Here is a 23,465-nt window from a genome sequence, read left to right on the forward strand (position 1 = left end):
TTCGAAAGAAGAAAATCATCGACGTCATCTTCGACACGATATAACATGCGTTCAATTGTTGGTAGAAGAGTAGAGTTTCGAATAATTTTATTTGGAAATTGCCGTGCAAGAAATTTCAACATCAAGAGAGATAACGCGTTATTAGAAACATGGATATGGAAAAAGTTTTGGAAAGAAACGTTTTAAAGTTTCAAGTTAAGGGTATTAAAGTATTTAAGGGTGGATGGTCCGATTTCGTATCGTTGGAGAATAAATCTTTGAGGAGGGGAGGGGAAGTTTTGGAGTGTCAGGATTTTACGATCTCTGAATTTTATAGGCCATTTATCATCGATTAATCGGTTTAACACGATCACGACCGACACATCTTTTCTTTTCGAGTAGATTCTCCGTTCCACTTCTCTCGTTACACTTTCCACAATACGCTATTTTTCGTTGAAAATGGATATTTGGATAAAAACTAAAAATGTACTTTTTTAGGGTAGTTTTGCTTAATACTCGAAACTGTTAACTGTTATTTGGATAAAACTTTGTTTTTTAAACTGGAGTAACTGCGTACTTGAACTCGTTTAGCTTCGTGCTATACCGGACGAGCATGTAGAAAATTCAAGTTTTCTCGTGTTAAAAATTATCGCGAAAAAGTTCCGATTGTTTAACGAAACTAGTTTGTTGCCAGACGAGTAACAGGTCGCAACGTGTATTTTAAAAACTCGACTAGCGAAGAAATAAATTTCCTTCGATTAAAGAAAAAAAAAAAAAAAGAAACTGTTTGAAGAAATGAATCGATCGATTGAAAAATTTGCGAATTCTTGCGATCCCTTTCTTTTTACTTTCCTTTACCCCAAATATCGTTAACTCGCATAACGTAACATAACGTAACAAACCAGTTTGGCACAGAAATCGATGGACCGATACTACGTTATACTCCGATATCCGATATCGAGCGTCTTCCTTTTAATAGGAGGTAGACCGAGACGTAGGTAGCCTGCTACCTCCGACATACTTTTATGGCAATCAATCGAAGCCGTAAAACCTTTTCAAGTCAACACACGACCCATACAGATCTTGTTTCTTGACCACCACCGTTACACCATCGTCTCGAGGAATGTTACGACCTAACCAGACTCGAATCGTGTCCAACCAGGTTTACGTTCGAAACCTGGTGGCTGATTTGTGTTATCCTTCCTCGCGCGTTCCCAACCGCGTCATTCATGGTGTCACGTTTCGAAGTAATGATAATCTTATTTGAAAAATAAAAGCTCGAGCTGAATGAAAAAATAAATAAATTTTTATACGGTTGGTATAAAGATTTTCATTCTTCTAATTCTTCTAATTCCTCTTAAGACGCGCTCCATGTTTCGATCGACAAACAGAGGAAATCACGCGAATTCTTATGCAAAGCAAAAATGGGACTTACCTTAAGCTGATGTTGCGGTCGTCTGAGCGCACCCTGGTCTCGTCGCCCGCCTAGCCGATCGGCCTCCGCCTCCAGTCCCTCCATCGAGGACTCGGCTTCGCTCAACCAAGCCAAGAACTTGTCCAGGGACCGGTCGAAGTTGTGGAGGGAGTTCATCGCGGAGTGAAGCAGTTTTCCTCGATTGATGATGCTGAGAAGGATTTAATAAGATACAGCCTCGTCACCGATTCTATTTCAAATAGTGTCTCTCAATTCGATCGAATTTCTATTCTCCAATCTCTCCTCGAATGAGGGAGGGGAAAAAGGAAAAAGAGAAATTCGAGCAAATTTTATTCCAGAACGAATCGATATCGAAATGAATAAATTCTATATTATTCGTGCTCGTTTATTTTAAAGAACGAACAGAGATGCAAAATCTAAAATCTAAAGGTATATATACCTGGTGTTGAGGTTGTTGTATCTCTGATTGATGGTCTCCGTCATCTTTTTCACGCGGGTCGTGTCGTCCTCCTGATAGACGGCGATCAGCTTCTGCGTGAGCTGATTGAACTGCTCGATCTGATGCTTGTACTGGTGGAGCTCGGCGTGGAACGACTGCAAGCACGAGAGGCGATGAAATAGGAACAAGGGGGGAAAGGCGGTAAACTTATCTCGCGGCCCGCTTTCGAGTGCGTCGTCCATCGAAAACTCGCGTCCCTCTCGATAACTCGCGCAACTTAAATCTTGAGAGGAAGGTGGAAAAGACGACTCTCCCCTTTCCAACTTTTATACCGGTGGAAAAGTTTTATTTGAACGCGGCGCGGCGACCGATTCGCGTCGATAAAACTTACGATAATCCAGATTAAACCGTCGAACCAGAAAACGTCTTCTTGTTCGTGTCGCGCTCGTCCAACGAATTATCTTGGATTTTAACTCTCGAAACGAACCGCTTTCGTCGATAGGCACTTTACCGTGTTAAAGGGAACAAAACATGGAGAATTAGAGAAACGAGACGGGAAAAATGTAACGTATCGAGAAACAGAATCTCTGAATGTGAAAAAAAGTCAAGTTTTTCGAAACACACGAAATATTCTCTCGTTGATCATTAACCGAATAAACGATATTTCCAAAAGTATCGTCCTTCTTAAAGTCATTCAAACATCGAAGGAGGAGGAAAAATGTACGAGATAAAACAAGACGCACCTTTCTCATCGATCTAACGGTAATGGCTCCTCTATAATTTCCTATCCTCTCCTATTGTTACAAGCGAACGAACGACGATAATTCGACCGCGAGGGGAATCGACACGAGGAGAGGAAAAAAAGGAGAGGAGCAAGGGGGAATAATAGAGAGAAAAAAAAAAAATAGATAGAAAAGGTAGAGAAACGAGGTGAAGCCCGGGCGAAGATATGCCAAAGATACAACGTTCCTCGGCGAAATAAATTATTCCATGAATATCTCATTCGACTCTTTTGAATGTAAACAGAATTGCGTGACGCGCTACACGATCTCGCGTTGATTGGAACTTTGGCCGTTCCTTTTACCCCCCTTCAACTCCTCTTCTCCCTCTGCTCGGCCATTTTTCCCCCCGACCAGTCGCGTTATTCCGGTACCCAAAGCGGAACGTTGGCTAAAAAGAGGTTACTAGCTGCTACCGGGATGAATACCGATTCGTTCGTTCCCTTTAATCGCGGTCGCGGCCTGTAACGAACCTTCTAGCCCGCGGCCCTTTCTTTTTACGTATCTATTTCTCTTCTTCTTCTTCTTCTTCTTCTTTTTTTCTCCCGTCTCTCGAACGATCGCAATGGCAACCGACTCGCCGGTTAGATTATACCGGGGAAGAAGAAGCTTTATCCCGTCGTTTGCGTAATTTTCTGACGGCATGCAATTAGATCGCGAGATTATCGCAACCCGTCTTCTTGATGGCGATACGAAATTTATAATACTCGTCGAGAAATTGTTATTACTTATTTTCTCTTTTCTTTTCTTTTTATAAATGACGAGAGTGTTTCCAGAATGTTAAGAAGTGTATATAACAATCGAGTCTCATTATCCGAAAGAGATAATGGAAATAATGGAATAAATTGTAATAAATATCCTTTACCAATTAAATGAAAGAACCACTCGATCCGCCAACCATTCGATACACAGTCACAGAGACATCTCTTCGTCTCATTTTCGAACAAATCATTTGAAACGGTGTTTTAAAGAAAATATATCTTTCCACGTACATACAGGATCCACGATCGAAATCGATCGTCTATAACGATTTAAACTCGTTTACCCATCGGTTTCACCAATGCGTCGAATTCCCGGATGGCTCCACCAACTATCCTCCAGCTAATCAACGCGAATTGCCGCGATCAAACCGTCTTCCGTCCATCGTCGAGGGACGAAGAAGAGACAAAGAGGGCGATCCTCGAGGAGGAGTGGTCGGTTTCCCGCGACTCGACGGGTTAATATGGAAAGCAGGCAGGGTTTCGAGAAAGGGGGGAGAAAAATGAGAGAGACAGAGAGAAATATATATATATATATACCTTTTGTTCCCGGAGCTGCGCCTCGAGAACGTCGGCGGTGTGGCCGACGGCCCGCATTTTCTCCAGCCGAGTTTCCATTCGCGCCAACCAGACCTCCACCTCGTTCCTTTTCGCCTCGTATCGCTGGCTGTCCCCGAGCATCGCGTCCAACTCCGTCTTCCTCTGCATCATTTTCGAGTTCATCTCGTCCCAATGCTCCCTCAGCTTCGTAACTGAAACAACAATCGGGCCGTTTTCAAACGTTCTCCTCTATAACTGTTACACGTCTCGAATGTTTGCCAACCAAAAGAATGATTTCTTTTTTTTTTCTCTCCTGTGTCCCATTGCGCGTGGGGCAACGCGATGATTCGACGCGTCGAAGAAAAGTGTTAATACTTGAAGGGTAATTTTTTAAAACGAAAATGAAAGAGAGAAAATGTATTAGAAATAATATCTCGTTTAAATCGTGCGTCAAGAGAATTGAATTTATTAGTCGCGAGCGTGTAATTTATATAAATATTTCGTGTATAATACGAACATTCCGGGAAAAATGCTCGTAAACGCGTGATCAAGTATCAATATTAATGGCGACACGAGTCTCGGTCTCGTTACGGGATAATTGGCGATAAACGATGATCGTTGAAAGTTTCGAGATTGAGTTGAAACGTCGAGTTGTCTTTGACGTAGATAGCTACTAAAGATAGCTACTACTAAAGCGACCGTTTTCCAGGACAGGTGATGATTTATGCGTTTAGCATCAGACCAGGTGAGGTAAAATACTACCACGTCCGGTGAGCAAGAGATACGATCGCATGTTCTTCTTCTGCGAGATAAAAAAAAGGGGGGGAAAATACACGCACGCAATAACTCGTTAAAAGAATTAACTTGTTAAAGGGACATACGGGATTATTAAAAAAGCCAGTGACAAAGGGAACGAACTCAATCTGTTTCTCGTTAGAAATTCATTTTTATATTACGAATCTGCCTTTTATCCGCAGAACAGAGGATAAAAATATATATATATATATATATATACGTACGGATAAAACTCGCGAGTGCTCGCGTTTAGTGATCGCTCGGTCGATTCCTATCCGAGGAACGATTCAAAAAGGTTGATTGAACTTTCATCCCGTCATCGAAGAATAAGATAAGAAAGGGAGCGTATGAATAAATAAAACCTATCGTGGAATCTATTCGATTAATCGATCGTTCAATTTGCTCGTGAAATAATTTCATTTGCGAGCAAACGTTGGGGAAAACGGAAGGGCGGTGGTTGTGATTTTAAAACAAAGCTTTGAATAATCGATGGGGCCGCACAATTGATATTATTCGCGGGTTATTAAACGTTCCGACACGCGACTCCAACTCGAGAGAAAGAGAGAGAGAGACGTGTACAGAGGCTCGTTAATCGAGCAGTGAGAAAGTGGGCCGTTGGCACGTGGCCGTTGTTTCAAGAACACCACCACTTCTCCGAAAGGTAAAATCCAGGTTGAAAATTCGCGCGGCAGACACGAGGAATCAGCTGGAAACTGTCCAACGTGGAGCAGCTTAGCGGAGGGAAGAACGGCGCAGCTTTGAAAAGCGGAGGGTGCAAAAGCATTGGCAACGTTTCAACATCCGTAACAACAGAATTACCACGCGTGGACAACTCTGCACAATGGGATATTATATATATATATAGTGTACCTTTGATGATGCAACGCATGTGTACGATGTTTCGCGACAGGATACCGGAGAACAGGACCGAGGCTAAAAACGAAAACAACGTAATTTCAGAGTGTTAAACCCTCGAAACACTTTTGATGGATCAAAATGGTTGAAGGCGTAGCTTCGACGATTTGATCGCGTTATATTCGTTACTTTGAACAAGAGGCTATCTATTGTTGGCGGAATTTGTTAGTACGCCGATGAATTTTTTTTTTTTTTTTCCAGTGGATATATAATGGTCGAAGAAAGGAAGATATATCAGATTCGACGGTGGCCAATAAACGCGTGTAATAATATTCGAAAACGACAATCTATCGGGCTGTTACAATGGAAGACAAATTTTCGCGCAAACATTCACGGATTCCCACCGTTAAAACCAGACAGTAGCACAATTTAAAATGAAATAGAGACCTATAAATTTTTCGAAACCGAAGAGTACATATTGAAAAAACGAAAACAATTTTTAGAAATTATCATCGACACATTTGTAATACTTTACACGAAATATTTTTCCCATTATATTGAATCGATCGATTTGCGAATACACAAGCGAATCAAACAAAATTCGTTGATATCCGATTTCTAAATTTTCCTCCGCCTTTTTTTTTTTTTTTTCCCCTCCAATCTCGAATCCATCCTATCCCTCAGAATCGAAACGAAAACGTCGTCTCGATCGATCACTGTCCGCATCGATACATCACCGTGGCTAATTTTCCCGCGGACACGGAACAAAGAATTACGATCGAAGTGCATTCGCACGTAACCGGAAGCATATGCTATTCTCGTGGACTGATATAATCCGACAAACCACGCATGGCAGACCAATGCCGCCAACTAAAGAGGGAGAAGCGCCGACTACGTGAGGGATCCTAGGGATCCCGGGACCGGAAGTAAAGTGGCTTGATCTATCACCCCACCTTAGCCTCTCCCTCTCTCCAAAGGGGTGCCGAGCAAAAGACGAGGACGTTGTCTCCCAGCGGCTGCTCTCGATGACTTATTACGAGAGCAATTCGCTCTCATCGACCCCTTACACGACTCTCAGACCCCGGTGTGCCCTACCCTTTTGAACTCGTGTCACAAGCGTGACAAGTGTTCGATGGGACATTAAAGATGGCACGTACACCCTTCAACTTGGGGAGGGAGGGGAGGGGGGGGGAGCGAGCCAACAGCGCCGCTGAATTAGCGAATGTCACTTTTAAAATTTCAATTTTGTCCAACCAACTCACTCTCGCATCGTGTTACGATCAATTGGACACAATTCTGCTTTTTATATAATATTTGAATACTTGAAATTTAACGAAATAATATTTGAATTCGAATTTAAGAAAGCTTCCGCTTCCAAAAGAGTTAACTCGTTGTAATTTATTTATTTAATAATTCGCTCGATTTTGCTTGCAACAACTAACATAATTAGCGAACCAATTTACCAACCCCATTTTACCCCATTATACATTCGATAAACAATATGTTATGTTACTTAAGCAACTATCTAAATAACTCGTGAATTTCATTCATAATTTACCCACAACTATATCAATTAATTAATTAATCAACCTGGCCTCCGCCAGTTTTATTATATGATGCACGTACATAATGCAATCTCATCCATATGTATATATATATCCGTCATACCAGTTGTAAAAACTGTATACAATAAAAATATTCGAGCCGCGAAAATACGGTGGAATATTAAATTAATCTTGGCCGTGATCCCTGTAATAAATAATCTGAGCCTTCGTGCAAAAAGCATGTAAATAAGGTAAATAAAAACGTTCCGCTCGGATAACGCGAGCCTAAATTACAGATACACCTTATCAACCGCGCTTAATCCGCATAGAACGAGCGGTGTGTCAATCGAATCGTCGACCACCTCATACTCTGTGGAGGTGTGCGTGACCATAACTAACGATCGTCGTCCGTTCCCTGGAGAGGGCCAAACCCCGACCTACCCTACCGGAGCCAACTTTGTATTGCGAGCGCCACGATGATTGCACTGTGTTTGCGCAATCGAATTGCGCCTCTACGCTCAAAAATACCGAACGGAATTCTGTCGTGATGGAAATCAGGATGAATCGAAATATTCCAAAGTTGATTAAAACGCGGCATTAGAAGGTTTAAAATAAACGCAAGGATATTTTAAGGATTATTCGAACATCAATTTGGGCCAACTCTAATCTCTTTTACGAGCGATCAAATAAAAGCGAGGAGTAAAGATTTATTATATCCAGCTAATTTTCTTCTCTCAGTTCTTCAGTGATCGAATTAAACGTTTCTTTTCGCTGGAGGGCAAACGACACACTTTTTGTTTCCACCAAAAAGTTTCTCTCTCAGTGTGTGCCTGCGACAACGGTGTGTTCATCGACGGTGTGGCACAGTGGCCATCCTCGTGAAAGGGTCAATTTTGCGGCCGGATAAAGCGAGAGGAGAGAACGAGAGGACAGGGTTAACTTAAATTACCGGTAACGTAATGAACGAGCCGACTTTTGAGTTTATTTTCGAATCAACTTAACCAAAGGTGTCTCATGAATATATTAACATCCCGTACACAAAACCTCGTTCAAGGATATATACGAAAACCGTGTCGACGAGGTATAAGGGTCGACGCGACGTATAAGAAAATGCGAGTCGTGTAGCCAGTACTACACAACAGGCAGGCTCCAACCTCGCATGCCTTTTATTGCCTCGATGCCTCCCCTATTAAATTCAGATGAATCGCTTAATATATTCAAATTGGCGGCCTCCTGGCAAAGCGAGGCTGGCAGGGAGAGGCATTCCCGATTGAAATCGATCAAATGCAAAGGAACGAACGAGGAAGCGAACGACGAAGAGAAAATGAAACGACGAAGAAGAGGAAGAGCAAATGCATCGCGATTACTTTGGCGGAAAATCGAAGTCGAGCAAAATCCTATCCGGGGAGGAAAAAATTATTCAGAGAAGAGTTGCGAAACACCGTGGGCGAAATTGTAATGGCAAAATAATAATCGTGAAAGGCAAACAGATAAAGCTTGGCTCTCGTTTAGCCGCAAAACTTACTTGCACAATTATTCGAAACGGTTCAATAATCTAATAGTAAAATATATCCTGGCTCCTTATCGATGCCGGCAGTTGAAGTGACGATATCGAAGTAACCGATTCGACCGATTAATAATTTAAATTTAGAATATCGGTATTGTTCGATACGTTTCAATTTGCCTTCATCGAATTAATCCCCCTTCCGAAAGCCCGTAAAGGTCGAGCAGAATGTCCGGTTAATTAACACCGTCGATGGCAAAGCATATCCGATTGGCAAAGGCAAAGGGCCGAACACGACGAACAAACGTAAACCGTGCACACGATGATCGAAGTCTGGAGGATTCAATTCGACTCCAACTTCGTTAAACAGTTTCCTCCTCCCAGGGATCTTCTTTGGATCGAAACCATTCGCTCGGACCAAGTTGACCCAAACTTGCACGCTTCCTTGTTCCCTCGGACCTCGAGATTTAGAGGCGACCGATACGTCCGGGCAAATAAAGAAAGTCATCCTGCGAATCAGGATGGACAAAAAAAAAAGGAGGAGGGGGAAAGGAGAGGACGTCCGTCCTAACTTCGTTTCGCGTCGAAGCTTGGTGCACAACCTACAACCCTCGTTGAGGGTTTGAGTGTCGGTAAACAGCGGCTACGAGCCAACCGAGTGTTCGAGTGGCTCCTCTTCGTGCCGCCGGGGATCGAGAAATTGAAGAAGTTCACTTGTTAAAATTCTAACACTCGGCGGAAAACTTGGTGCTGTTGCCTCGCGGAAAGAACTTCAATTAAACTCGCAAGAGAAACGGAAGGACCTCGAAGGAAAGATGCGAGGCCGGGAGGCGTGCTTGAATCATCAGCCAAGTTTTCGCTTTAACTTTTCATTTTTACTTTTACATTAATCGTTAAAAATGAGGAGAAAAAGGAGGAAGGGAGGAAGGAATCCAGAAAATTGTTGTCCCTCTAATTCCAAAAATTTCGTTTCTCTCTACTTTTCCGTGGAATGGAAGTACGAAGCTACGTAGTACAGATATATATATACACGATCTTGATTTACTTAATGAAAGAAAAATCGGATCGGATCCTCTTCGAATATTTCTGATCGATTCTAATAAAAATTCGGTAATTCGAACTTTTGCGCGATGTGTCACGATCGTCGTTCCAGATTTCCAACGGAGGAGGAGCAAAGAGATGCGAAATGAAACTTTACACGTGACACAAATGGAATTTCCGATAAATTGGACGACTCGAATGTCGCGAGGGCTGGAGATTTTTCTGTTTACCGCCAACCTCGGACGTCGTTTCTTTCTTCGCGTCGCAACTGATCGGTGGAGTAGAAGGGACGGTGGAATAAAAATCTTGGTCATCGAAACAACGAAACAGACGGGAGAGAGGAAGGAAAAGTTAGAGGAGAATGTACTACGTGAGACGCGTACAAAGGGCAGTACTTTTCGAGACGCCTCTTCATTCCACCCTTCTTCTTCTTCTTCTTCTCCGTTCGCACCGAAAACGTACATCATTCGCAACCGTTCTCTCTTTTAAACGTCTTTTCTTCCTTTTTCGCCTCAGAAACGCGGATAATAAAGAGACTAACGGCCCCCACGCGCAACGCCTCTTGCCGCAAACCGCTTCCTCAGAGTTTGGGACGCTCGTTCGTGAGCCCATTTGCGCTTCTCCCCCGCGTGAAAATTTAACGCGGCCACCGCGGCTTAAATGGACGATGAATTTAGGCGATGAAGTTCCATACGTACGTGTATATCCGCTCGTGGGAATCGAGGTGGTCGGTCCCCGATACGTATTAGTTTTAATTCGTTTCGAGGTTCGCCCCTCGGTTTAATGCGATTTTCTGTACGACATATAAACGTATCCTATATTTTCACGAATTATTCCAATTATGAAACATAAAGGATCGTTAAAATTGAGCGGCGCGCGTTTAAATGGAAACACAGCGGAATTCCATTTCCATCTCCGTTAACTTCTTTCGATCTTCTTTATCGAAATTTAGCGAAATTTTCTCATCGGCGCGATCGCAACTTTGATCCGCTTCCTTTATCCATTATATCCTAATATCCTAGATCTAGTTGCTCTAATTATCGATGGAGAGACGTAACCCACCAACGCAACTCAAACGAACTCGTGGAAAAGAGATATTTCTTCCAACGATATTTTATATCGTGAAACAAACGAGACTCGATATATTTCAAAAAAAAATACTTCGTTTCGACGTGTTCAATTTCAACTCTAAGCAAAATTTATTTTTCCGTTAAAAATGGGAAGAGGATAGAAATTCGGAACGAGATCTCTGATCCAAGATTTTTCAAAAAAATCAAATCGTAAAACAAACGAGATTCGATATATTTCAAAAAAAAAAAAAATTTCCTACTTCGTTTCAACTCAAAGACACGACGTGGTCAATTTGAAAACTCTACGGAAAATTTATTCTTTTTCATTAAAAAAAAAAGGAGGAGGATAAAAATTCGGAAATCTCGAGACAAGACCCAACACTTTACGAAACCCTATAATAAATTAATCCTCGAGAGTCGAGAGGTCCCCCCCAATTTTTCCGTTAGTTTTATGTGGAGCCGTTAAGGGTGAATACCAGCCGTGAATATTACAACGTATCGCGGGCACGCGCGATAAATCGGCCGAGATTACGGCGAGTAATTCACGGATGGGCGGATGGGACGAGAGTACGAATGATAAAACACGAAGGACGCTCGAGAACGAGAAGTTGTTCGAAAGTTTCGAGAGTTGGCCGGAAATTGGCCGTAATGTATGACGGCACGGGGCGAGAAAAATGGAAGAAGGGAGAGGGATCTGGGGGCCAAAGACAAAGGAGAAGAGAGGGAATCCGTGGATGAAATTCGAAAATCTCGTTAACGAAATTTCCGTCGACAATCATTGGAAAATTATGATTTTGCATCGGTTGAAAGCTGCGAACCGAATATAGCGAAAATATTCGTTCGTAGAGTTTACCAACAACTTTAATCGCTTCCCTACGTGCAATATTGAATTCCAGATTTTGAGGCTGGTGAGATGGGATAAGGTGTATTTTATCACAAGTAGAGATGGTCTCGAATATTTTACGCACATTTCCAAGTATGTGAGACAAGCGTTTATTTTCAAAAAAAGAGATTTCAACTCGGTTGAAGGAAAATTTCCAATTACGATTGTTTGTAAATATTTTTCGAGAAACGTAAGTGTAGATATAATAGAAATCTTGCAGATTATTTAAAAAATTGATATTCGTCGATTTTATACTCGATTGATTTTATCACCTCGTATAATAATTTCTCTAAGAAGCAAATACGGTTAACTCGAGGATCGATTATATCGACCACCAGTTACAAAGAGTAAGGGTCCTTGACTCGTAAAGGAATCTTTCTAACTTACAAGTATATTTTTCGACTTGCTTAAATCAAGTTCAAACCTTCTTGCGCAAAAAACGACTTACTTTGCAATCGAATCCACTTGGATTCGTATCGAGCTCAATATGCACTCATTTCCAACAGAAGGACGTCTTTTAACGTCTTTAACGATGATACAGTTTTGCTCCCGTTTACAGGGATTCACAAGCGAACGTAATTCCCATCCGAACGGTGGAAGAAGGATCTGGGTAATCACCTCTCCAACTCTCGATTCGCCTTCGAAGCAGAGCCAATTTTATTCGAAACAAGGCGCGATGCGGTGTGTAACGCGATCGTTTACGATCTTGTGAAATCCGAAATTTTGAAGAAAAGTCGAGACCGAGTTGCAAAAGCTTTCCTTCCTTGGAAAACCACCCTATTTGAGAAATATTAGACAACCAAGAAAATTTTTACGACGAAAAAAAAATCTTGCTCCTTCGATTAAATTCGCTCGAAAAGAAAATATAACCATATCCTCCCCTCCCCCCCCCCTTTGAAAAGAGAAAATTCTCGAAAATTGTCGAGGAGATCGTCGGCCAACGAGCGAAACATCCCCCAAAACAATTGATCCAACAATTTCGTATCGCTTGACAATTCTCGGGATCGGGAGAGTGTATAATCGAATGATCGGGGCGGGAAGAACGCCGCTAATTCGCAAACCGCGCGACAAGGAACAATCGAAAGGTTGAACGATCGTGTAAACAGCGTGTAAACGAGGTGGTTCGATACGTGGGCGCGAGTTTCAACGCCGGTGGTTACGGAACGCGTCGAACTTCCGCCCGTGAAATTCCGCGGCGGAATTTCATTAAGCAAACACGGAACGAGCGACGAAACTCGTTACGCCGGAACCTTATTATCGCGACGCGTTACAACAAGCAGGGAGAGGGGTCCGCGAGGGGCCCCCTCGAACAAAACCGAGACAAGGAGAGCCGGGGGGGGGGAGGAGGAGAGGGATAAAAGCGAAGAATGCTTGGAAAGGAATTAAAAGTGTGCGCGAGACAAGCGTTATTGGGCGAGGAGGAGGAGGAGGAGGAGAAGGCGAAGAGAAGGAGCGTGGAATTAAATTTCGAAGTCGTAAATGGAGGACAGGTGTTTGCTCGAAGATATAAATATTCGATATTCGAGCGTGAAAAAAAAAAAAAAAAGAAAGAAAAAAGGAGAAATATTAGATCGTTCTAAAATTGTTTTCTCTATGGATATCCGTTGGGTTTTACTCTTCTCTACCGGATAAGATCTGATGAATCTGATGAACTCGTCAAAATTGAGGAGGGAATATTTGAAACAGTTTTGTCGTCGGTTTTTGCGATAGTCGGTTGTAATTGATCGTTGTGTGGATTGTGTTATATTTGTTACATTTGATATTATCGGAGAATTTTACGAGGAATTGAACGAAATATTCTGGATCAATTTTACGTCGGGGGAAAAAAGTGCGAAATTTTACGTGAGTATTATTGGGAAAGTAATATGAGGGCAAAAGTAAATCAATTTACTTATAATGCACTCATATACTATCCAACCTTTAAAGCTTTTAATCCGGCTTTTATCTATTTAATTTTTATTCCTTCCCTTTCAGAGATGGATAATATTAAGCAAGAAATACACGTTAGATTATAAAAGTAAAAAAACGGAGGATACACGAGATACATATCGTTTAATAAAGAATTATAACGAGAGCAGAACATCTCGTAACTCGTAACACTATCATCCTTTTTCATACCACCCTCGTAAAATGTATTTATTTATCGTAAACAGCGATGTAAAATTTACTGCTCGTTTTATTAGAATTAAAAGTCGATATAACTTTCCACTTCCTTTCTCCCTCCCCCCCCCCCTTTATATTATAACAAATATTTTCACCGGCAAATAGAGCATAATCAAGTAATTGACTACACCTATTTGAAATTAGATTATTTTCTAGAAAAAGAAAAAGAGATACGTTTAATTTGCGTAAAACGACAGGAAAGAGAGAAAAAAAAAAAAGTTTGAACGAAAATGAATTGGAGCATAAGCGGCGGTATTCGTCAAATTTCGAAACAAAACTCGAAAGGAAAAATTAATAACAAAAGGGAAACAAAAGTTGCAATTTGACATACGTGCGCATACATAAATTAATTGCCATTAATCGAGTAATTCGCGCGTTATCTCGCGGTGCCATCTCTTTTACGCGTGAAATTGACAACTTGCTCCTTTTTTCCCTCCCCTCCACCGTGTTTCATGATTGATCGATCTAACCACTCCGCCGTGGAATTCACCCGGCGATTCGTGCAAATTGTTTGCAAATTGCGATCGATTTCGGATCGGGACACGCGGCACGATCGAGAAAAATTAAGGCGAATCCGTGACGATTTCCACCACCAAAGCTCTCGTTTGCGAGTCTCGAGTCGAGGGAAACGCGGTGACGAACTCGAGATAAACGTTCGTTTCGAAAAGGAATATTATACAAAGGAAGAAATTTCGATTTATCCTCCCTAAATATCTCTAATATGGGCGCGCGTGAAATTCGTGGAATTCAATGTTGTGTCAATGGATTTCGCGAGAATGAGACGATTTCGGACAATTCACCGGACGAGGCAAAAGGAACCCTGAGAACTTTCAGTTGGCTTTAATGCGATTAGGCTGCAAGATGGGCGAAGGATAAATCAACTTTACCTTTATTATCTTGTCCCGATATTCGGAAGAACAGAGTCTTAGGGATCAAACGATCCCCTTCTCGCGAAATGAAACAGCGACGGCGAAATTTCGCTTTGTGAAACGTGTTGATACGTCCAAGGCATCGATTTGTTCAGATCGCATCACCCAAAGTGGAACAATTGAGAATTACAAAATTATTGATGCAATGTTTGGATGGAATTATAATGACAACATACGCATTAACCCACCCAATCGTTCAATAATTGAATCGTATACACATTCTGATGTGTAGAAAAGTAGAAATTAAAGATAAACAAATACTGGAGCAATTATTGACAAATTTTGAAATAGAACGCCCCTGTTCTAGAATAAACCATCAAATTAATCATGAAAATACTACGAGCATCGGAAAATATCGCACGAAACTCGAGTCGCGCCGTAATTTCGATCGCTCAGCACCACTTGACCCGAAATGGTAAACTGTGCCGATACAGTTGGATGGCTCGCGACACCGAAATATTTCCACTGTTCGTCGCGAATTGCATCAAGATGCCCGTGTCGAACGTGGGGAAGCTCCTTAGCCTCGCATCCATTTGCATAGAAAATGTCCATTCCCGATGGAAGTGCGCATCTGTGGTTAGAGCATCAAAAGGGAGCCAATTAAAACGGCGATCCAATTCCGTTCCTTTTCTTCCGATCGTTCTCGCAGCCTCGTTTCGCTGACGCGTCTATTCTGCGCGTGTCATCTTCCGCACGAAACGTCTGTGAAACGTCAGGAAGGACGGCGAAGAAGGGACGGAAAAGAAAGAGCGAAGGTGGATTGGAACCGATCGTTGAACCTTTGCCGTGTAATTTATACAATTTAATCCGATCGAGGGAAAAGAAGTACGTTCGAATCGAATTCCCCTCCCATTCGTTCAATTTGTTCTTGATAAGCTTGGTCGAAAAAAGTATTCGCGCGACGCAAATAATATAAAAGTTAACATTCATTGTAGTTTCACGTAGTTTCTTTCCTTACGAAGACGAGACGATTCAAGTGATAATTCGAATTCCATCGAATTGTTATTAAACGTGTTTGAAAAATCACGCACGATACAAAATAATACGCCATTTCCCCGTTTCCTCTCCCGAGGGGAAAGAGCGGAAGAGGTTGGTTACCGCGAAATTTCCAGGGGGAAAAATGAAGAGAATAAAGAAGACGAAGCATGGAATCGGTGCTTCGTAACGGGTATCGAAGTGGCCGCCGTGGAACCACCGCTCGACACGCGAGAATTATCTCCGGCCAGTGCACACGCGATCGTGAAACACACGCGTCTCTTTCCATTCCCCTGGTTCGATCGAGTTTTCTCTCCTGGCCAGCCAATTTCGCCGGTACGACACCGGTGTCGTTCCCTCTACATGCCGTGTCCCGGCCGACCGTAAAAGAAACGAAAAAGTCGAATCCAGGGAATCGAGTAGCCCACCGCCAGAAATCAGAGAGGGAAAGAGGAAGAGTATCGCCACTGCGATGTGTCCAATACGATCGGACAGCCCATTTTCGAAGCGGATAAGAAGAGTCGTGATTCGTAATTGCCTTCGAATTTTCCACTCCTGGTGGATTGAATGTGGTGCGATCTAAGCTTCTCTCTCTCTCTAGATTTCTTCTCTCTAGATTTGTTGTTGAAACTTTCTTTACCGTTCCTTCCTTTCTTTCTTTTCTTTTCTTCTGTTTTAACAAGTTTTCGCAATTAATCGAGTAATTAATTAGTCGAATGAAAAGAAGCTGGTCGCTAATTAAATGGAATAAAGGACTAACCCGGATCCTTGACTTACTACTCCATCCAATCCGAGAAGGTATCGTATCCCGAAAGCGGATCCAGAGACATATCGGTTGAAGGTAGCGCGAGCTTAAGAACCTTATGTATATCTATTTAGCTCTCGGTCTGTGCTTTGTCACCCACTTCTCGGGACATATCGCTATTATTACGCCGCCGCAATAAGCTTTAACTCGAGCCCCACCGCGACGAGAAACAGATTGGTCTAGATCTATTTAATATCCATGCTCCTCTCGTTACGTCGCGTTCGTACGCGATGACAATCGTCCAAAACTCTTTGTTTGAGATATACACGAATTCCATAAAAGTTTAGTCCATTAGTATCATAAAATACCTGTCACGATGACATCACCGATGACATTTAAATTAATCGGAAATTCGTTTTTTTTCGTCACACCAATAGACGTCATAAATCAGTTTTCTAAAGGTGACGGGGCACAAATTCGATAACGATGGATTAATCGGCGAGTCTAGACTCGATCGTGAGACGTAAATAAGATTGGCAACAAAAAAACTGGATGAAAAGGATCGCTGAAATCACTTTATCAATCGAATCGCTGTTTTATCTATCGTCGATCGGCCAATCTCCTTTTCTTAATTCGAAGTAAGACGTTTCGATTCGATTAATTTGATAAGATTGAAACGTAAATAGACACAGCCTTTTTTTAGTATGTATATATATATAAACAGCCGAGTAAATTCCTGACAGAAATATCGCGAAGCCAGTCCCTCTCGGATGATTTGAGAGTTTAATAAGAAAGCGTCAAGCGCAAATTTAATACAGTTTTTTTAACGGTATTATTTATAGCCGCCATCTTATTACAATTCCTCCTCCTCCTCCTCCTCCTCCTCCTTCTCCTCCATCTTCTCCCTCGGCATTTCCCCGCCGAAGAATTGGCTTCTTTCTTTTTTTTTCCCCGCAGCGTACAAGGGAGCAAATGACCCCAATATTGCGGATGACTTCTGTCTTGGCGAAACTCCTCTCATTCGTCTCATCGTAATTTATCCCAACTTTTCATCCCCCTTCTCCTTTCTCCTCAGACAGACGTCCCGGACGTGACGTGAAAACGGCATACGTCCGCGTGCACAAAGCCAGTCACGTGTACCCGTTGAAAGGAAACCTCTGCCCGGTGAACAACCTTTCGTCCCTCGACAACCAAGGTCGCGCCATTTTTCTATACACCGAAACATATCCCAAAAAATATCCGATCCTTCTTCGCCGAAAATTTATATTCCACCGTTTCCAATTTCATCCGGTTGTCGAGATCTCCTTCTCGAATCCTTCCATCAAGTTTAGAGAAGTTTTAAAATAATCGATAATTGTTATATCGAGGGAAAATGTCCAACGATAATCTCGATCGACAATTGTTGAGAATCATTCCACGACTCTTCCTATCGCGACAATAATACGGTCTCTTAAAAAAAAAAAAAGAGAAATCAATTTACTCTCTTCTCGCACGTTTGAAATTCTACTCCGGATGAGATAAAATAAACTATACGAGCGGGCAGAAACCGCAAAGGCAAACACCCCCTTTCCTCCCCTCGCTCGGGTGTTCATTCAATTCCTCATTTGCGAATTCCCTACGATTACGCAGCGCCCCCAAACAACCCCTATCTCGGTGGAACACCTCGAGAACACACCCTCCTCCTTCTGCCTCACAACAGGCAAGAAGCTCGCGCGTTCCACAAGCATCGTTAACCGTGTCTACAAACGGTTGGACGGGTGGAAAATGCAAAAAAACGTCATCTAGATGCAAATGTCGTGGCCAGATTACGCGGAGCGAGAGGGGAGGGAAAGTGGCGGTTCGATGTACTTGGCCCACGACGTTCTCAGTCGTGATAAAGCTGGCTGGCTACGAACGCGATGCAACGTGAGTCTGATGCGCGTAGAGGCAGGCATGTAGGCCTGTTTCCACTACGAGGGGGAGTCGCGACACCCTCGCGCGATTCCACGCACGAACGCCCACTCTTCTTCCGCTCATTCAACCCCCCCCCCTCCTTTGGATAGTTTTTGCGGAACGCGAGCGGAAAATGGCACGAATGACACGCGGGACAAACGCGTTTTGTCCCTCGAACGGGGCTTTCAATCGGCGACTTTCACCCTTTCTCCGCCAACCCTCCAGAGTCCATCTTCCATTCATTTTTTCTTCTTCTTCTTATTTCCTTGGAGAAAGAGAACTCGTATCGCGGTGTACAATCGTTTTTATGTTTTCCCGCAATTCAAGACCGATTCTAAGGGCAATGAACGAGTCGAAGAGAACGTATGTCGCGGTAATAAATTTCGATCGATTAATTAAACTGGAAAATGGTTTCGTGAGGATAAAATTTCGTATAATCGATGTCATCGTGTTAGCCTTTTTTAAACACTACTTTTAACGATAAAAAGTTCCAAGGACTGATAATATTTTATCTTTGCTCGACTCTTTGCTCACTGTAACCGACGCCTTCCATGTATTTTCTTAGATAGTTTCACAGAAGAGGATGGATAAATCGGAAGAATACGATCGTAACGTTTCGTCGAATTACGATTCGTCGATTAATAAAAGTTATCAATGTAAAATTTACTTTTCAGAGCCACGATGGATGATAACGCGACGAGAGAAAGATTGGTTGTTCGTAAACTTCCATCGTCGTCGATTTTCATCGCACCGATCGCGAAATTAAAATGGAATCGAATCAACGGTTTGATTAAAAAATATCAATTCAAACACGGTTCATTGATTTTTCCAGTTCCAACCTCTTCCCCTTCCCTCCCCTTCTTAATTCCACCTTGGAAAATGCGTTCCTTTCCCGGTCGAATTTCGAAAGTAACGAAGACGAGCAACTCGCGATTAATCAATCAATTTTATTTTGAAAATTTCGATTTCGCAGTTATACACGCGTGCGGATTCGTTTCAACGTTTCATTCACTCGGCAGCATCCTGTCGTTCGTTCACGATCCATTTCACGGCAGAAAAATTAACATTTCGTCGTCAACAATTTAAAGCATCCCACGTTTCAAAATTCCGGAACTTTTTCAAATTGCTCGTAAAAAAAAAGAAAAAAAAAAAAAAATTCGCCGTATCGCCCTTCCTTCCTCGGTATTTCTTCCTCTCGAGTCTTGAGCGAGTGATTTCAGGGCGAGCCGTCATTTTCCAAAGAGGGAGAGAAAGGAAAAAAGGAAAAAAGAAAAGAAAAAGAAGATTTGAGACATGCTGGATATATGGAGAAACGTTTCCTTGCCGGATATTTAAGGATTCAAAGGCGGCCTCGAAACGCGATGAATAAAAATTCACAGCGAGAGAGAAAGAAGGACCAAGCCAAGCTATTAAATCGTACACGCGCGATTCGCTCAAAGTCCGTGGAGCGAATCCACTTCCTTTGATGACTCGAACCGACTCGGTTAACGTTACAAACTTGCGCTCGTAAAATTACGCTCGCTTCGGGGAAAAAATCGATCCGTCTAATCTCTTCTAATCCCATCAGTTTCATCAGAAATACATACAAATACGCGTCTCTAAATGCCTTTCCCTCCCGAGAATGGATTTGTCCACCACGCGTGCGAATCCGCAAACAGCTAATCAAAACGGGGCAAATATTTTCTCACGCGAGCGTATCAACTATTCCATAAGGCAAACATCGAATCTCGAGACGTCATCTCCCGATTCGGAGATGATGGAAACAGCGCCAAGTGGAATCGCACGATTCGACGTTTCGCGGTGGGCTCGATCGTGCGTGTCGCGCCATAACTATTCCCAAACCCGATTAACCAAATTGCGAATTACCCCTCGTTAGGGGTGTGTTGGTTTCGTTCAACTGCCGGATAAATTGGCGGATTGGAAGCGCGAATCGCGAGACCTACCCTGATGGGGGCTGTAGTCCGCTCGTCGACGGGGTTGTCGGGTGTCGGGCGATCCTGAGGGAGCGTCGGGCAGAGGCGAGACGACGACCACGTCCGAGGAGCCTCGCCTCGATCCAACGCCGGCCGAGTGTTCCGAGTCCCTTCGATGCCTGGCCGCGTGGGGCGAGTCCTGGGGGGTTCCGTGACCGGAACTCATCGGTGTCCTCAGCGGAGAACCGTGCGAGGAATACGGAGAAGAGCCGGCCGGTTGTTGTTGCAACTTCTCGCCTCCTTCGATCCCCGCAAATTTTGACGAATTTTCAACGATCGGTGGTCGCGATCGATTTGAGAATCGTGCGCGAAGATCGCCGGTCAATGAGAATGTTTCGTGCGAATCGATCGATCGTGGAACATGGATTATTATTATTGGCGTTATTATTATTCGGGAGTACGACGTTTTACGTTTACGAGAAATCAGAAGATTTTTGTATTTTGAGTATATCTTTTGCGAAGAATCGATTGACCGTAATTTGCGAAACACGAGATCGGTCTCGTACACAACCTGTGCGAATCGTTGTTAAAGATGAGGTCGTTTTTTTGTTTTCATATAAACAAAAAGAAAGAAAAAATATATGTATATATATCGCAATTTCATTTCCCCACCGACCGTGTGATCGCGGAGATGACTTTTAGAATAATTGAAACCGACCGAAACGCGTGTAACACGCTGAATAAGCTTTCAGGTGATCCCCTTTCAGCCGAGATTGGCTCCACGGTGTCATCCGCTACATTTTTTCCTCATTTTCTTTCCCGTTTTTAAATAATAAATATGCTTTGACCGCAAAAAAAGAAAAAAGGAAAAAAGCGAAAATCATCAAGTTTTCGACGTGTAATTTCTTTGCGACTCGAGTATTCGAGTCGGGATAGAGATCGACACTTTTTTTCTTTTTTTTTTTTAAGTAATTGTACGAAACTATGATTCGTACAAAAACGAAAGGTGGAAAAAAAAAATGGAATGGTTTTCAATAGTGAAAACGCGAGGCCCAATGGAGAACCATTTATCGAAAGACGATCCTTCGATAAATCGAATCGAATGGTGTACACGGTTCGTTTGGCCACGTTTTAATCGCGGACAGATCGAACGCGTTCGTATTTCATCTATGCAACCGGTTCAATTACTCAACGCAACGAGCACCGCGAGATCAACGAGCGTCGAATGACGAATCTCTGCCCTATCCGCGTCGTCATCGATGATCACGATAAACACGCGATAAACATCCGTAAATCGAGAAAGTGAATTCGACTTATCGCTCCTCTCTCATCCTCATCATCGAGAATGAGAAATCACCACCGAGCTGCGAAAAATTTTACTCGCGGTGTAATTTCGCGGTGGAAAAAAGGAAGCGAGTCGAAAAAGCGCGATGAAATTTCGTTCGCGGATTTTTCTCCAGAAACGAGCTCAGCGAAAAAAAAAAGAGAGAAAGGGAGGGGAAAAAGGGAAAATACTCATTTCGTATAAAAAACCAGTTTGCTTCCTCCCTCTCTCTCTCTCTCTCTCTCTCTCTCTCCTGGTTTTCGTGCTCGAACGCACGTCCCACTTCTCTCGCGGCAGGATTTTATCCATTCCTCGTACGACGTCGTTCCATCACCACTCTCGATAATTAGATTCCATCCTAGTACGATCTTCCATCTTCCACGCGATATCCGTTGGTTTCCCCGACCACGCGGAGGTCATCTGTTCGAACGAATATCATTGTAAGCGTATCATCGAAGTCTCGGTTGGAAAAATGGGAAAAACCTCGTCACTCGCGCATCATCGAACTCGGCCACGATCGATTCGATCTCTCGAAATCGTCCACTACACGACGAAATGACTCGGCGAGGTCTTGGACGGCGCGATCTTCCCGCACGATTTTCGCTTGTTCCGCACAAAAGCAGAGGCGTGTCGCGCGCTACCTTGATGGACGACCGACGAGTGATGAGAAATTCCGGACAGGAGCGGCTGATGCGTAGGCGGGGAATGAACGAGGCCGGCGGGCCCGAGAGGGTTGACGAACCCGTGAATCGGATTCCCGTGCATGGGATTGCCGTGGATGGAGCGCGACGGTACCATTCCGGGCAAAGGTATCCCCCTCGTTTGTATCTCGTGAGAGGAGGAGACAGAGGCGGCGTTCGTGGGCACCGGATGGCCGCCAGGAACAGGGCTACTACCGTGCACGGAACCTCTCCGGTGCTGCGACATAATTGGAATTCGATGACCGCGACGACGACCGAGAGGACGAGAGAGCGGGCACACGGCGATGGATACACTTCGATGACGAGGGACGAGTTTAAAACGGTCGGCAGCAGATCGACGACATCTGTACGATCGGATCCGCTCCGCTTCTTCCTCGCTCCTCGTCGAGATATCGACCTTTTCTTCGACCGAATCAACGCTTCTTTCGTCGACGAGATCGAGAATTATCTCGAATGGATATTTGGAAAATCGGTCGAGGATTTCGATTATCCTTTAACGAGGATAATTAATAATGAGATCCGGAAGCTCGTTGAGGAGTGCAGTGGACCAGCTTCCGTGTACCACGATTATCGCGCATCCTTCCGCGAGAATAATTAACGCGATAGCGGCGGTACGATGATGGTCCCCGGCGTGACGCGAATTTCACGCGCTCTGCATGCGGAGATTTATCGCGAAGCGTTCACCCTCGTGGAAAGAGGCCGGGCCACGCAATTTACAGCCGCTCGTGGATCGCCCCGACCGATGGTATAAAAAAACTTGCGTAGAAATCGATATCAGCGATATCGATGTCGGCCACCAATTTATCGTTCCGTGAAAGCGGAACGGGGCCACGATCCGATGGATTGTCTCGTGCGCGTTTATTCTCGTGCTTTTCCGTGCTTGCAACTTTGGAAAAAAGTTCGAAGAAGGGATGTCATCCACTTTGTCGATATTTCAGAAACGTATCCTCTTTTCTTCGTGGAATTATGGCTTGTAAGCTTTCCTTCCTTCCTTCCTTCTTTCTTTCTTTCTTTCGAAACCTCTTTTTTTTTTATTTTTGAAGAAAAAAACGTTTAACGCCTAGAGAGAGAGAGCTTTCTCTTGGACGAGCACGTGTCAAAGAAAAGAAAAATCTCTGGATCTTTTATTCATTAAACGGATCGAACTTCCCTTTAATTCGC

At 43.3% G+C, this 23,465-nt stretch overlaps 2 protein-coding genes across 9 annotated transcripts in view; both read right to left on the reverse strand.

Annotated features, from left to right (window-relative positions):
* Positions 1-23,465, reverse strand: part of LOC100868461 (dystrophin) — a 410,667-nt gene that overhangs the window by 279,298 nt on the left and 107,904 nt on the right. For all 8 annotated transcript variants that reach the window (XM_086912122.1, XM_086912124.1, XM_086912121.1 and 5 more), the window contains 3 exons: positions 3,931-4,142; positions 1,854-2,008; positions 1,415-1,604 (listed from right to left, as the gene is read on the reverse strand). In XM_086912122.1, the coding sequence (XP_086768248.1) occupies positions 1,415-1,604; positions 1,854-2,008; positions 3,931-4,142 (557 nt within the window). The remainder of the gene's footprint in view (positions 1-1,414; positions 1,605-1,853; positions 2,009-3,930; positions 4,143-23,465) is intronic.
* Positions 17,698-22,480, reverse strand: LOC147657035 (uncharacterized). The gene is made up of 3 exons (XM_086912162.1): positions 22,245-22,480; positions 20,310-20,579; positions 17,698-17,749 (listed from the first exon to the last, which is right to left on the reverse strand). The coding sequence occupies exons 1-3, from the start codon at positions 22,399-22,401 to the stop codon at positions 17,718-17,720; spliced, it is 459 nt and encodes a 152-aa protein (XP_086768288.1). The 5' UTR covers positions 22,402-22,480; the 3' UTR covers positions 17,698-17,717.

The sequence above is a fragment of the Apis florea genome, unplaced genomic scaffold (genome assembly GCF_048593485.1).
Source record: "Apis florea isolate Af1SG1 unplaced genomic scaffold, ASM4859348v1 contig_3367_pilon, whole genome shotgun sequence".
NCBI classification, from domain to species: Eukaryota; Metazoa; Arthropoda; class Insecta; order Hymenoptera; family Apidae; genus Apis; species Apis florea.

Bases quoted from the DNA above. Each gene is read 5' to 3' on its own strand.
- LOC147657035 (XM_086912162.1), bottom strand. From the start codon at position 22,401: ATGGTACCGTCGCGCTCCATCCACGGCAATCCCATGCACGGGAATCCG. The intron at 20,580-22,244 runs GTAGCGCGCGAC...CGGGGATCGAAG, and splicing joins CTCGTCGGTCGTCCATCAAG to GAGGCGAGAAGTTGCAACAA. The intron at 17,750-20,309 runs GTAGGTCTCGCG...ACTTGATGGAAG, and splicing joins GGACTACAGCCCCCATCAGG to GATTCGAGAAGGAGATCTCG.